General features: G+C 44.3%; 1 protein-coding gene across 1 annotated transcript in view; it reads left to right on the top strand.

Moving 5' to 3' along the window:
• LOC145342826 (ADAMTS-like protein 1) overlaps positions 1-15,432 on the top strand; it is a 451,251-nt gene that overhangs the window by 412,391 nt on the left and 23,428 nt on the right. The window contains exons 22-24 of the mRNA XM_080188292.1: positions 201-329; positions 10,485-10,667; positions 11,548-11,682. Of these exons, the coding sequence (XP_080044418.1) occupies positions 201-329; positions 10,485-10,667; positions 11,548-11,682 (447 nt within the window). The remainder of the gene's footprint in view (positions 1-200; positions 330-10,484; positions 10,668-11,547; positions 11,683-15,432) is intronic.

The raw sequence follows: 15,432 nt of genomic DNA, 5'->3' as shown, positions 1-15,432 counted from the left end.
ATTCCAGCTGCCAGGTCACAGAGTCAGAAAGGCCGCTGTAATCAAAGCTTTAAACTAAGCCCATGGAAGCTACAACTGTTAATAGAAATGGTGACGCATGCAATAAATTCAAATTTTTTTGTTTGGAAATTATTGTTCGTTATGTGACGTTTCCTCTATTTCATAACTACATAATGTGCCACCTGGTTTGTTTTCTGTAGGGAAGCCAGTAATTAGGGTGTCCAAACATGACTTGGTGAACTTCAATTCAACATCAGTCAGGGTGGACGTGGGAAGTGTTGTGAAAGCAAGGTTGAGAACAAATATCACAATTATATGCCAAGTCAATGGTAAGACTATCTTTAAATTAATACACTTGGTTCAATTAACAATTGAATAGATAATTATCTAAAAAGTTTTATCATTTTAAAGTTTCAAGAGCAGAGATTTCTCATGAATTGTATATTACAAGAAATTACCCAGTGTATCCAAGGAGTCCATTCATAGCTCTCTGGAGTATTTCCACCAAACACTAAAATGATTGTGGCCTGCTGCTTAGCAAGAAGATTGTTAAATAGGATTATTTAATGAAATTCAGAGATTTCTGGGGAGGAAATTGTTACCGTTTCTTCAGTCATGTGGTTTCACCAAGAAAGAAACAGCACCAAGGGAAATTCCAGGCTCTCCTCTCAGAATGTGGAATGCCATAAGCCTAGACAAGGGTCATGGGTGGAGGGGGGACTCATAACGTTAAAATGGCGGCGCGGGCTTGTTGGGCCAAAGGGCCTGTGTTCCCGGGCTGTTTTGTCCTTTGTTCTTTGTTCGGAAGCTGCTGCTTTTCATTCTCTTCAGATAGGCACCCAAGAGCTAAAGGGCAGTGTCAATGCAGCCAGATCAGATCTCTGAGTGGTCTGGAGCAGACTGAAACAGATGTTCATGATGCCATCACCCACTTTGTATCAAATGCTTCCTGGATACAATTCTAGGGGGCGGACTTTGCGCTGCTGTCACACTCTCCCTCTCTCAGGTCCTCCAGGAATGCCCTCTATACTATTTCATTTTTTATTCACTCGCAGGATGTGGGCATCGGTGGCTAGGCAAGTATTTGTTGTCCATCCCTAATTACCCTTGAGAAGGTGGAGATGAGCTGCCTTCATGAACTGCTGCAGTCCCTGAAGTGTAGGTACAATCACTGTGCGGTCAGGTGGGGAGTTCAGGATTTGATCCAGCAACAGTGAAGCGATACATTCCCAAGTCAGGATGGTGAGTGACTTGGAGGGGGACTTGCAGGTGGTGGTGTTCCTATATCTCTGCTGCCCTTTTCCTTCTCGGTGATAGAGGTTGTGGGTTTTGAAAGAGGGAAGCCAAGTTAAAAAGAATTCTCTAAAAACTATTGGCTGCTGCTTGGGATCTGATATTTTTGAAGGAAACCTAACATAACGGTTTGATTTGGTGTCTCTAGCGCCTCTGGGCTGATGCAGCAACATCACAGCACGAGCTTTAGCATGAGTAACTCGTTTGTAAAAGAAAGAACCAAACACATGGCACACATACAGCTCATTAATCACTTGGATAATGTTGTTACCAATTATACACAACATCATATTTCATCTTGGTTAATAACAAAAAACTTGCTCAAAAAACGGTGTTTGTGCATTAATGCAACTACAAATAATAGATTGGGCAAGATTTCAGAGCCTTTGGGCAGGAAACGTAGACAGTGACCATGCCACTCTCGCCAGGACCGAGAATTACCGTTCCCCCCCGCAATTCCTGGAACCAAGAGTGACTGTCCCCCTCTCCTCGGGACCAAGAGTGAACGTCCCTCTGTCCCTGGGACTGAGAGTGACCATCCCCCCGTCCATGGGACTGTGAGTGCCTGTCCACCTGTCCCCAGGACTGAGAGTGACCATCTTCCTCTTCCCAGGACCGAGAGTGACTGTCCCCCTTCCCCAGGACTGAGAGTGACCATCCCCTCTCCTCGGGACTGAGAGTGACCGTCCTGGAGAGTGACGATCCCTGGTTTTTAGAGTGACCTTCACCCTCTCCCCAACACTGAATGACCATCCCCCTTCCTCCTGGAGAGTGACTGCCCCCTTCCCCAACCCGTGGGTAAGAGTTATAACCCAGCTCCATCTCCCTATTTACCCCAGCCTCTGATCAGGTGTTTGGGAGACTTGAGCCATTAAAAATGTTCATTTTTTTTATAAAGACTCTGCTGCCCTCAGCTGGAGCCTGTGAATGGATCAGAAATCGGAATTGGAACTATCGCTGGCCCAGATCATCAGCAAAGTGACAATCGTTGTCGGATTGCTGCTCTGTCTGGACTTTCCCACGCCTAGCTTTGCCCCACAATTCTCGCTGGGTCTTCAGAACCTGACTTTTCCACAAATCTGGATCACAACATCCGACAGAGAACCCCACAGCCACACTGTTATACTGGGGGAGAGATGGGGTGGAATGGCTGGGGCGCAATGGGGGGGGGGCAGGGGCGGGGGCGAGGTTGGGGGAAAGACGAGACGAGTGTTTTCCCCCATCCTTCATATAGCAGTAGGTGCCACATCTCGGGACAGCACGGAACAAGAAGCCGGAATGATTTACAAATCCAGTGTGGAAATATAGTTATTTCAGCAAATTGTGTGATCATTTGTTACAATCATATCAGATGTTATTTCTGAACATGCCAAATCCTAGAGGGAAACATTTCTTCTGATTGTAGCCTTTTTGTATACTGAAACTGAGGCAAAGTCTACTGATCCCAGAAACAGAGAATTCCTGTAATACTTATGGGATTTTAAAAATTAAAATATTTATCAATGAGAAAAAAACCCGATACAGGTTAAAATTAGATGGTTAAAATAATTTTATAAAATCCCCTCAAAAGAACCCACTTAGAACATATTAGAAATATCTTCTTGGCTATACCCTCTTATGAAGATTTAACTCTGAAAATCCTGTAATATTACCCAGGGCAAAACTGCTGTTACTTGAGTGAAAATATGCTACATAGCTCCTTAGACTCTACCCCCTCTCCCCTTGGCTATAGGAATCTTAAAAAAAACTCAGAAATAAGACTGTTTTCCAAAACAAACACTTTTCTGGTTTTGGGGAGGATGCTTCAGATGTCACATCTTCTCTCAACACAAAGCTGGTCCAGGATATCTCTCCCACGCAGTCAACACTCAGCTCTGCATCTTTCATTAAATATCCCTTTTCTCTTTCATCTTCGATTTCTCAGCATCTCTTTGACCTCAACTCTTCTAAAATATAAACATTGCCTTCCCTTTCAAGTTAAATAAAATTTAATAACCCGCCCTTTTTTACTTTTGAAAGCTTTGTAAGTTGTAAATGTCCCTTAAATTTAACAGCTGAAAAGCAAAGCCATTATCAATCTCTTAATGCAAACTTTAAACACCCAACCTATTTATTTGTAGGTGTAGATTACCATGAATCTTATTAGAAATGCATTTGGACTTATACTCCTTTTATCTCTCAACTCTCCAAAACAAATTTTCTTAACTTTTCTCCATCTTAATACATAGAAAGACACACAAATTTATTTACAGAATAACACAGCATTCTCCAAAAATATTTTAAAAATCCATCCCCAAAAATGTGTTTACAGCAAGAAGGAGGCCATTCAGCCCATTGTTGCTGCTGGTCATTTGCTAAGTCTATCCAAAAGAAAGGCCATTGTCCCACTCTGTGAAGCACATTGATGTGTTTCATTGCACTGTTGCTTTGGGTTGGTGAATCGCACCTAATATCTAAACTGTACCTTCTGCCCAGCAATTCTCTTGCGGAAGGAGTTAGCTGTATCCCCGTTGGCAGGGTTTCACTGACAGTCTGTTGGAATATGAATGATTCTATCCCTCTTTGTGCCTCGCTTTACAGTGGTCCCTTACTATGTAAATCCACTAGATTTACTGAAAATTTCCAGCCTTTCCTGCCAGCAAGATCTTCTGATCCCACCAATGGCAATCCTCAGCCACTGGTTTCCTGGTGGTGGTAATAGCGAGACCAGAAGATCCCATCACTGACCAGTGGCAGGCTATCTTTGTCACTGCAAAACACACCGAGGGGCAGGAAAGTGTGAGGAGAGGGTACAGAAAATCTCACCCATTGTGTCTGTGCCTGATTGGTGCCATGTCCTCCACACAAGCGGTCACATTGATGATGCACTTCCTTCCTCTCCCTTACTTTGCAGGAATTTGACTCTGGGGAAACTCAGCTCAACAAATTCTACCTGCAACCAGCTGCTGCTGATGTCCAGATTTGCAGAGCTGTCACCTGCCCCTTCATTTACTAATACCTCAAGCTGATAGAAGGAACAGTGTATCCATTTGAACATGTGGGTTCTGTAAATACATCCCACACAAACCATTCTGTTCTGCTGTCCAGATAACCAATGTCAGAATCTTTTACTATTCACTTCCAGAGTTAGATTGATCACCATGGCAACAACGACTATAAATACATTTTAAAATATTACAGGATTCCATGTTTCTCTCTGGTCAGGACTCTAGCTGTTTCAGTTCAGGATGCAGGATGTGTGACCCTCGATTACTGTTTCTCCTCAATATTGATTTTAGAATTGTGAAGGTATATATTGTACAAAGAATTGGGGAGTGAGAGTTCCAGGGCAGTAGCAATCTTAAAAAAATACTGAACATTTGCAATCTTCAGCGGTTGAATTTTTACTTAAACCCTCAAATGGTTAATGAATAATGTATTTTAAAGCACCTTTCATAGTGATAGTATTTCTAAATATACAGGTGATATATCTGATAACTGTTCATGTTCAGATACCCTGCCTTTTAATAACATTGACCACAAAAACAGTACAATATAGCTCTAGAAGTTCCAGAAAGAGTAGCAAACTAATCACAACATTCAGAAGTGGGCGCATTGGCCAACACATTCTCCTTTCAATTACTTTGTAGTAACTTGACAAGTGCTGAAATATCCAATAACATTAATGTGAGAATTATAGACTGAGTAAATGGTTAGAGAGAAACCAACTCAGAAAGATCGAGAAATTCATTCATTTGCCACATGAGGAAATACAAAGCCACACATTCAGATGGATCTGATTTAATTGACTATTTAGCTTTGCCTTTGATTGGATACGAAAATTACGAGGGGCCACGGGCTTAGGGTGAGAGGGGCGAGGTATAATTCAGATGTTACAGGGAGGTTTTTCGCACAGAGGGTTGTGGGGGCCTGGAATGCACTGCCAAGTAGGGTGGTGGAGGCAGGCACGCTAGAGTTGTTTAAGGCTTACCTAGATAGGCACATGAGCAGACTAGAGATGGAGGGATACAAAAGATTGTTCTAAATAAGGATCAAGAGCCTCAGGACGTTCCTGGGAATCAATAGATTCCAGTGGACATCCCAAAATATTTTATGGCTCACCTTTACGTCTCTTACTTTTGAGCTTCTGGGAATTCCGTGAATGTCTGTATAAGGAGAGGGCGGGAAAGTGGAACTGAGCCACGACAGATCAGCCATGATCTTATTGAATGGCGGGGCAGGCTCGAAGGGCTAGATGGCCTACTCCTGCTCCTATTTCTTATGTTCTTATGTTCTTATGTTCTTAGTTGTGTACGTTGATAGTTGTCTTTTTTTCTTATATCCACAGTGATTCAGTCCGCCTTGTTGTCCAACAAGGGGCATACACGCGGTGGGTCATGCGAGGGCTGCTCTTGGATGTGGTTTCGAGAGTGGCCTAGTGCTTCACGTCGTTAGTGTGCGCTTAAACTGGACCAGATGCTGGGCAACATGACAGCTCAGTGACTATCACTGTTTGCTGTGCAGATACATGGATTTGGGCCAGTGACTGTGGGAGTTTGCGCATTCTCCCCGTGCTTGCGTGGGTTTTCTCCGGGTGCTCCGGTTTTCTCCCATATCCCAAAAAACGTGCTCTTAAGCTGATTAGTGTTAACAAATTGTCCCTAAATTAGGCATCCCTAAATTGGGCATGTGATGTGCTGTTTCTGTATGATGTGGGAGCTGGTGGACCCCAAGGTCCTTCCCAGTGCCCATGTCTGCAGTAAGTGACAGTTGCTTGAAGAGCTCCAGCTCAAAGTAGACAAACTGACCTCTGAGCTTCAGACACTGAAGCTCATCAGGGAGAGGGAGTGTAACCTGGATAATGGGGTACAAGAGAGATCCACACCCCCTAGTCTGGCTAATCTGAGGGTCAGGAACAGGAGGGTGCTACTGAGGAGAGGAAGGGTGAGAGAAAGGAGGGGGAGCGGGTAGGAAGGAGGGGGGAGCGGGGGGGAAGGAGGGAGGAAGGGGGGGTGGGGAGGAAGGGTGGGGGAGTGGGGAGGAAGGGTGGGAGGAAGGAGGGGGGAGTGGAGAGGAAGGGTGAGAGGAAGGGGGGGAGGGTGGGGAGGAAGGAGGGGGGGACCCAAAGGCCTCAGCCTCTCAATCTGCACAACAGGTTTGAGGTTCTTGCTCCCAGTGTGGACAAGAATGAGGGCTGTAAGGTTGATGAGCAAACTGCCCACGGTACAGTGGTGCAGACACAGGACAAAGGGGAAGAAGTAAAGAGGAATGTAGTGGTAATTGGGGATAGTGTGGTTAGGGGTATAGACACTGTCTTTTGTCACAATGATAAAGAATACAGAAGGGTGCGTTGTCTGCCTGGTGCTCGGGTCCGGGATGTCTCATCTGGGCTGCAGAGGAACCTGGAGTGGGAGGGTAAGAATCCGGTTGTTGTGGTTCATGTGGGTGCCAACGACATAGGCAGAATGGGAACTAAGGATTTGCAGAGGGAGTATGAAAAGCTGGGAACCAAATTAAAAAGCAGAACCGACAAGGTGGTTATCTCTGGATCACTACCTGAACCGTGTGCAGATGGGCATAGGGTAAATAGGATTAAAGAGATGAATGGGTGGCTCAGGGATTGGTGTGGGAGGAATGGGTTTGAATTTATGGGGCATTGGCACCAGTATTGGGGCAGATGGGACCTGTTCAGATGGGATGGTCTTAGTCTGAACCGTGCTGGGACCAGAGTCCTGGCGAATCGTATAACTAGGACTGTAGATAGGGCTTTCAACTAATTGGGGGGGGCGGGGGGGAGAGGGTAAGGGGGGGGGCGGGGGGGGGAGAGGGTAAGGGGGGGGGGAGAGGGTAAGGGGGGGGGGAGAGGGTACGGGGGGGGGGAGAGAGGGTGCGGGGGGAGGGGAGGGTGCAGGGGTGGGAGAAATTACAATATCTAAAGTAAAAGAGAGGGTACGGACACGGGAAAATGTTGCGGATGACCCAATAATAAAGGGAGAAGGGGGCATGAGAAAGGTTGGTAGCGTTCCTTCAAATAGGGTCCAGATAAAGGCTGGGATAAAGACACTTTATCTGAATGCACGAAGCATTCGGAACAAAGTGAATGAGCTGGTGGCGCAGATCAGCACAAATGGATATGATCTGGTGGCCATTACAGAGACGTGGCTGCAAGGTGACAGGGACTGGGAGCTGAATGTCCAGGGGTATCAAGTGTTTAGGAAGGATAGATGGGAGGAAAAGGGGGTGGGGTGACTCTGCTGATTAAGGATAATATCAGGGCGGTAGTAAGGGAAGATATAGGCTCCAAAGAGCAGAACATAGAATCGTTGTGGATGGAGATAAGGAACAGTAAGGGGAGGAAGACGCTGGTGAGTGTGGTCTATAGGCCCCCAAATAATAACTTAGAGGTGGGGCGGGCTATAAACAAGCAAATAAATGATGCGTGCAGAAATGGAGCGGCGATAATTATGGGGGATTTCAATCTACATATTGATTGGTTGACCCAAGTCGGACGCGGTGGGCTTGAGGAAGAGTTCTTGGAATGCTGTCGGGATAGTTTCCTTGAATGGTGTGTGACGGAACCAACGAGGGAGCGAGCTATCTTAGATCTGGTGTTGTGTAACGAGGCAGGAAGAATTAGGGATCTTGTTGTGAGGGATCCTCTTGGGACGAGCGATCATTGTATGGTTGAGCTTTTGATGCAGATGGAGGATGAGAAAGTAGGGTCCTGAACCTGTGTCCTCTGTTTGAACAGAGGGGAGTACGATAGGATGAGAGAGGAATTGGCGAATGTAGATTGGGGGCGCAGATTGATCGGTAGGACGGCTGAGGAACAGTGGAGGATCTTTAAGGAGATCTTTTTCGGAGCTCAGCAGAAATATATTCCGATGGTAAAGAAGGAATGTAGGAGAAGGATAACCAGCCGTGGTTATCGAAGGAAATAAAGGAGGGTATTAAATTAAAAGCTGATACATTCAGAACGGCTAAAAATAGTGGGCGAGTAGAAGATTCGGAGAGGTTTAAAAATCAACAAAGAATGACTAAGAAGTTGATAAAGGAAGGATAGACTATGAAGCTAAACTAGCACTAAATATAAAAAAGGACAGTAAGAGTTTTCACAAATATATAAAGGAGAGGAGGCTGGCTAGAGTGAATGTTGGACCCTTAGAGGATGAGAAGGGGGATTCAATGGTGGGAGATGAGGAAATGGCTGAGGCCTTAAATAAGTTTTTTGCCTCAGTCTTCACGGAGGAGGATGCGAATAGTTTGCTGGATATTAAAGATAGAAGGATGGTAGGAGTTGAGGGCCTGAATGCGATTACTGTCACTAGAGAGGTAGTGCTTGATAGGCTAATGGGACTGATGGTGGACAAGTCCTCAGGACCGGATGGAATGCATCCCAGGGTTCTGAAGGAAATGGCAGAGGTGATAGTAGATGCCTTAATGATTATTTACCAAAATTCGCTGGATTCCGGGGAAGTGCCGGAAGATTGGAAAACGACTAATGTTACACCGCTGTTTAAAAAAGGTAGCAGACAAAAGGCAGGGAATTATAGGCCGGTTAGTTTAACGTCTGTAGTTGAAAAAATGCTTGAATCCGTCATCAAAGAAGAAATAGCGAGGCACCTGGAAGAATGGTTTGATAGAGCAGACGCAGCACGGATTCGTTAAGGGGAAGTCGTGTTTGATGAATTTATTGGATTTCTATGAGGAGGTGACTAGTGTGGTAGACAGAGGGGAACCGGTGGATGTGGTGTTTCTTGATTTTCAAAAGGCGTTTGACAAGGTGCCGCACAAAAGGTTGCTTCAGAAGGTTAGGGTGCATGGAGTTGGGGGTAAGGTGTTAGCGTGGATAGAGGATTGGTTGTCTAATAGGAGGCAGAGAGTAGGTGTCAATGGGTGCTATTCTGATTGGCGGTTGGTGACTAGTGGAGTGCCCCAGGGATCGGTGCTGGGGCCTCAGCTATTTACCATTTATATAGATGATCTGGAGGAGGGGGCTGAGTGTAGGGTAACGAAATTTGCTGATGACACAAAGATGAGTGGAAAAGCAAATTGTACGAAGGGTGTGGAAAGTCTGCAGAGGGATCTGGATAGACTGAGCGAGTGGGCATGGACCTGGCAGATGGAGTATAATGTTAGCAAGTGTGAGGTTATCCACTTTGGCAGAAATAATGGTAGGAGGGATTACTATTTGAAGGGCAAAAAGCTGCAGCATGCTACGGTGCAGAGGGACCTGGGGGTCCTTGTGCATGAGTCACAAAAACCCAGTCTGCGGGTGCAGCAGGTAATCAAGAAGGCGAATGGGATGCTGGCCTTTATAGCGAGGGAGATAGGATATTAAAGCAGGGAGGTCTTGCTGCAACTGTACAGGGTACTGGTGAGGCCACAGCTGGAGTAGTGCAGTTTTGGTCGCCGCACTTGCGCAAGGATATTTTGGCCTTGGAGGGAGTGCAGAGGAGGTTCACTAGGCTGATACCGGAGATGAGAGGGTTGGGCTATGAAGAGAGACTAAATAGACTGGGTCTGTACTCGTTGGAGTTTAGAAGGATGAGGGGGGATCTTATAGAGACGTATAAGATAATGAAAGGGATGGATAGGGTAGAGGTAGAGAGATTCTTCCCGCTTAGAAAGGACAGCAGGACTAGAGGGCACAGCCTCAAGATAGGAGGGGGGGGAGCAGTTTAGAACGGAGTTGAGGAGGAACTTCTTCACTCAAAGGATGGTGAATCTCTGGAATTCTCTGCCCATTGAAGTGGTGGAGGCTGCCTCGCTAAATATATTTAAGTCACGGGTAGATAGGTTTCTGATAGACAGGGGAATTAAGGGTTATGGGGAGAAAGCGGGAAAGTGGAACTGATCCACTTCAGATCAGCCATGATCTTATTGAATGGCAGGGCAGGCTCGAAGGGCTAGATGGCCTACTCCTGCTCCTATTTCTTATGTTCTTATGTCCTTCAATCTGGTTATAATTCCTTTATTGTGGATTCCAATAGGCATGGACAAAGGTCATGGGTAGAAGAGGGCACTCACAATGTTAAAATGGCGGCACGGGCTTGTTGGGCTGAAGGGCCTGTTTCCTGTGCTGTGTTGTTCTTTGTTCTTTGTAACATATTGCAGTTTGCACATGCAGCAAAGCATCTTTATATTTTTTTCCTCAGATTTAAGAAGAAGCGATATTTAATTTCATTTCTTGTAAACTTTTTGTTTTCTAGGTATTCCTGAGCCAAGTGTCATCTGGACAAAGGAGCTCGGTCCACTTGGTGGAAATGCTCAGGTTTTCCAGAATGGAGATCTCTCAATAATTAATGTCACTTTGCTAAATCAGGGATCATATTCTTGTCATGCATCAAACATTCTTGGTCAAGTGACAGCAACTACAAGATTGCTTTTACAAGGTATGAAGCACATTCCTCCAGGGCATCAAACTTAATTTATCAGTAATTATTATCAATTTCCAGTGATTAGGGGCAGCACTCAGCATTGTCACCACTCTCTCCCACACCAACTCTCTACCTCCATTCCCACTATCAGCTGATTCTGGGGTTTCCATAAACTATTCATGGATGGCCTGTGGATTTTTGTGTAATATTTTGCTTGTGTCCCTCAGGGCTCCACCAGAATGTTCCAGCTCACTTTCAATACCCCAACCGCCTTGCCATTCCTCCCCCACCCCACCTCACTATCCCCATCATCCCTTCTTTTTCTTCTTCCTCCCTACCTCACCCTCCCTTCTTTCATCATCCTGCCTTACTTCCTCCCCTTTACAACCCCATACCCTTCCTAACTCCTTCCCCACCCTACCAGCACTACACTCCCTGTCTGCCCCCTTCCTCTCTCTCCCTATAGTTTTCCTGTCTGTGTCCTGCTCTTCCCGCATTTTCCCATTTTGTTCTGACTTTTCCCTGCCATATCTCCTTTGTCCATTTAACTTAATAACATGAAGTTACAATATAAACACTATATTCTCAGCCCTTTACTCTGATATTTTGCAGTAGTTGATATTCTTTGACTTACTGTTTCTACTGAGGGCTTTTCTTGATGTTCATGGTTATTTTGGCTGCTTGATGTGAAGAAGCCAGTTTGACTCAACACTGCAGTGTGTGCTGAATGTCTTGATCAGTTTATGATTTCATTATAAAGTACACAGATATAGTTTTTGAATTCCAATGTGACAGGTAGCACAGCTTAGTCACATTGTGCCAAACATCATTAGCAGTCTATTTTCTGTCATCCTTTCAGTTAAACACATTCTAATCAATATTTAATACATTGTAGATCTACCGAAAGTCTCTCAAGACTCAAAGGACTTGGTCCGACAGTTTGCACTCACTGGGTCTAATGTTTACGCAATATTTGCTACTGTTCTGGGAAATAAAGAGGTTTTGACTTCTGGAAGCAGTGTTCTGATTGGTAAGTGGTGTATTTTATGGCATTTATTTAAGGTGCATACAGATGCATGCCTTGCTTATTAATTGTTGCCACTCATGGTCAGGCAAAGTAGAGAGAAGATGTGATCAGAAATGAATGAGTGGGTGAGGCTTTGTTTCTGTAACTGAGATAGAGTCAGTAACTGAAGGCACTGGGTAGAATCTGATGAGTATTTGGCAGAGTATTGTTTTGTTTTTGTTCTTTGTTCTTTAGTATCCATTCTAGAGAGAGAACCCCTGTGGAACTCTCCAGGTTCACTGACCAGTTTTCTCTCCAGATCTTGTCCCTTTAACTGCCATACACAAAAGTGGGTGTGGTTTGTTTCTGGTATGTCTGCGAACGTGAGAAACTGTCACAGACAAAAGATTTACTACCGAAAAATAAAGAACATCAGCAAAATTAGTTGGTGGCATCTGCTCAGTAGGTAAAGGTAAATATGATAACACATCAGCATTAGCACGACACTTTGACTGATGATACTTTATATCGTAGGGACATGCAAATAAGTTCAGTGACCAACTTTGCAATAGATTAGACTTGATTTATTATTGTCGCATATATCAGTATTGTTTCTTGCAGGCTACACAGACAAAGCATACCATTCATACAGAAGGAAAAGTGCAAAATGTAGTGTTACAGTCATAGCTAGGGTGTAGAGAAAGATCAACTTAATGCAAGATAAGTCAAAAGTCTGATGGGTGGGAGGCTGGGTTTGTGTGATAGACTGGGCTTCATTCACGACCTTTTGTAGTTTCTTGCGGTCTTGGGCAGAGCAGGAGCCATACCAAACTGTGATACAACCAGAAAGAATGCTTTCTATGATGCATCTGGCAAGGGTCATAGTGGACATGCCAAGTTTCCTTAGTCTTCTGAGAAAGTAGAGGTGTTGGTGGGCTTTCTTAACTATAGTGTTGGCATGGGAGGACCAGGACAGGTTGTTGGTGTTCTGGACACCTAAGAACTTGAAGCTTTCAACCATTTCTACTTTGTCCCTGTTGATGCAGTCAGGGCACGTTCTCCATTACACTTCCTGAAGTTGATGACAATCTCCTCCATTTGGTTGACGTTGAGGGGGAGATTATTGTCGCTGCACCAGTTCACCAGATTCCCTATCTCATTCCTGTACTCTGTCGCATCATTGTTTGAGATCTGACCCACCACGGTGATGTCATCAGCAAACTTGAAAATTGAATTGGAGGGGAATTTGGTTACACAGTCATAGGTGCATAAGGAGAATAATAAGGGGCTAAGGACACAGTCTTGTAGTGCACCAGTGTTTAGGATGATTGTGGAGGAGGTGTTGTTGCCTATCCTTACTGATTGTGGTCTGTGGGTTAGGAAGTTCAGGATCCAGTCGCAGAGGAAGGAGCTGAGGTCCAGGCCACAGGATTTGGAGATGAGTTTCGTGGGAATAGTGGTGTTGAAGGCTAAGCTGTAGTCAATATATAGGAGTTTGACATAGGTGTTTTGTTATCCAAGTGTTCCAGGGTTGAGTGCAGGGCCAGGGACATGGCGTCTGCTGTGGACTGTTGTGGCAATAGGCAAACTATAGTGGATGCAGGCAATGTGGGAGGCTGGAGTTGATTCATTGCATGACTAGCAGCTAACAAGGATGCCTTTATACTGCCCAAAAATAGTAGTTAAGTATCAATGATCAGTCAATAATGTGAAATGACGACCATATAAGTATGCCAAAAATTATACCCCTTTTGGTTCAGCATAGCTAGATTCAGAACTAGTCAGAGTTTACACAAAGCAAAAACTATTGGTTGTTCTTCTCCTATAAGCATAACATATGAAGCGATTGCCCCCACTCCATAAAGTGAAGCATCATAAGCAAACAGTAATACAAAGAACAAAGAACAACCCAGCACGGGAAACAGGCCCTTCGGCCCAACGAGCCCGCGCCGCCGCATCGCCCTAATGATAGCTTCAGATTAAAATGAACTAATACTAAAGGCTTCTGCAAAACATCTTTGGCATCCTTGTTTGCTTGCTCACATTCTGTTATCTAGTCCCATTACTGTTTCACACACAGTAAATTATGCAATAGCATCAATAATATAGCAAAGTTAATCATTTGCTAACCGTAGAAAGGACCTCAATTACATCACATTCTTTGGATGTGGTACTTGTAAAATAGCTTCAATTTTTTTAGTGGGCCATTATTATTAATAATAAGACTCACATCTGGAAAAAGCCACACATTTCTTTTGTGATATACAGGCCAAATGGTTGAAGATGTGATAAATGTTTTTTGGTGGATGGCAAGAAGTAACTAGTGGGGAACTATAGGGTTCAGTCCTTGGGCCCCAGCTATTTACAATCTATATTAATGACTTGGATATAGGGATAGAAAACTCTACAGCCAACTTTGCAGGTGACATAAAAATAGGCGGGACAGTAAGTTGCAATGAGGAAATAAGAACCTGACAAATGAATAGAGATATGTTAGGAGAGTGGGCCAATATGTGGCAGATGGAGTTTAACGTGGATAACGCATTTGTGTGAGGTAACGCATTTTGGTCGGATAAATGGGAAGACAACTCATTATTTAAATGGGGAGAGACTTTGGCATTGCTATCGATATATCCTGTATGATCTTTGCAAATGTAAAGAAATCCTTCACCGTGCATATGGAAAACTTGCTCCAAACTGCGTGGCAGTGAATTTTAATTTCACAAAATTATATGATCTGGAATTCCTATGTGTTTAAACACAAATACCCACCATGTTACCACAAGCAATGAGTTATATAAAATTATTAAGTTAAATGTTAACAATAACAATTAATTTGTGTGACAAAGTCAGAAATTGACAGCCAAATATGAATGAATGGTAATCATTAGATGGGGACATGGTTTGACAGCATTTTGCAACTCCTGTAGCATTGGGATCTCCTGTTAATCAATAGGTGGGGCAAATCTTTGTGTTCATGTGTGCCCGCAATGGATCGATGGTGTGGACTGATGGGCAGAAATTGCATCATTGTGCAAAAGGCATCATGTTCATCTGAGGCACAGGACAACAGGAATGGCAATCTGCAGCCTGTTCTGTTTGTGTTTGAGCACTAATATCAATATGAAGAGATTTCCTTTGCTGATTACTGTTCCTCCCGACTGGACATCCTATTCTTTTGTTAATGGTTTCTGTTCAAAATCCGCAAGAAAGTTATAAATTCAGATGACTATGGATCTGATTTGAATTAAAATAATTTAATTGGCTCCTAACTTAGAGCAGTAAATGTGAACATTTCCCAAAGTGGCACCAGTTCTGCTTGGAGATATTTCAGGATAATGAATCATGTGACCTTTAGTTGCACAAAACCTCATCAAGTGATGACTGCAAAGATTGTTACCTGAACCTTGGAAAGTTTGGTTCGCTTGCAATTGGTGATATCTGAGTCAATTTGTTTGTAGTTTTGCAGCAACACTTGTTAGCCTGGAAGTTCTGGTAATCAGGAGGTCACTCATATTCAAACTACTGACATGCCAGTGCTGTATGCTATTGGTCCACACCAGCACTGTGAGCTATTGGTCCACATCGATGCTGCGTGCTATTGGTCCACACCAGCGCTGTGAGCTATTGGTCCACACCAGCGCTGTGAGCTATTGGTCCACACCAGCGCTGTGAGCTATTGGTCCACACCAACGCTGTGAGCTATTGGTCCACACCAGCGCTGTGAGCTATTGGTCCACACCAGCGCTGTGAGCTATTGGTCCACACCAACGC

The sequence above is a fragment of the Carcharhinus amblyrhynchos genome, chromosome 5, assembly GCF_965287045.1.
Source record: "Carcharhinus amblyrhynchos chromosome 5, sCarAmb.v2.hapA, whole genome shotgun sequence".
Taxonomy (NCBI): domain Eukaryota; kingdom Metazoa; phylum Chordata; class Chondrichthyes; order Carcharhiniformes; family Carcharhinidae; genus Carcharhinus; species Carcharhinus amblyrhynchos.
The sequence above is the reverse complement of the archived record's forward strand: the minus strand, read 5'-3'. Positions and strand labels throughout refer to the sequence as shown.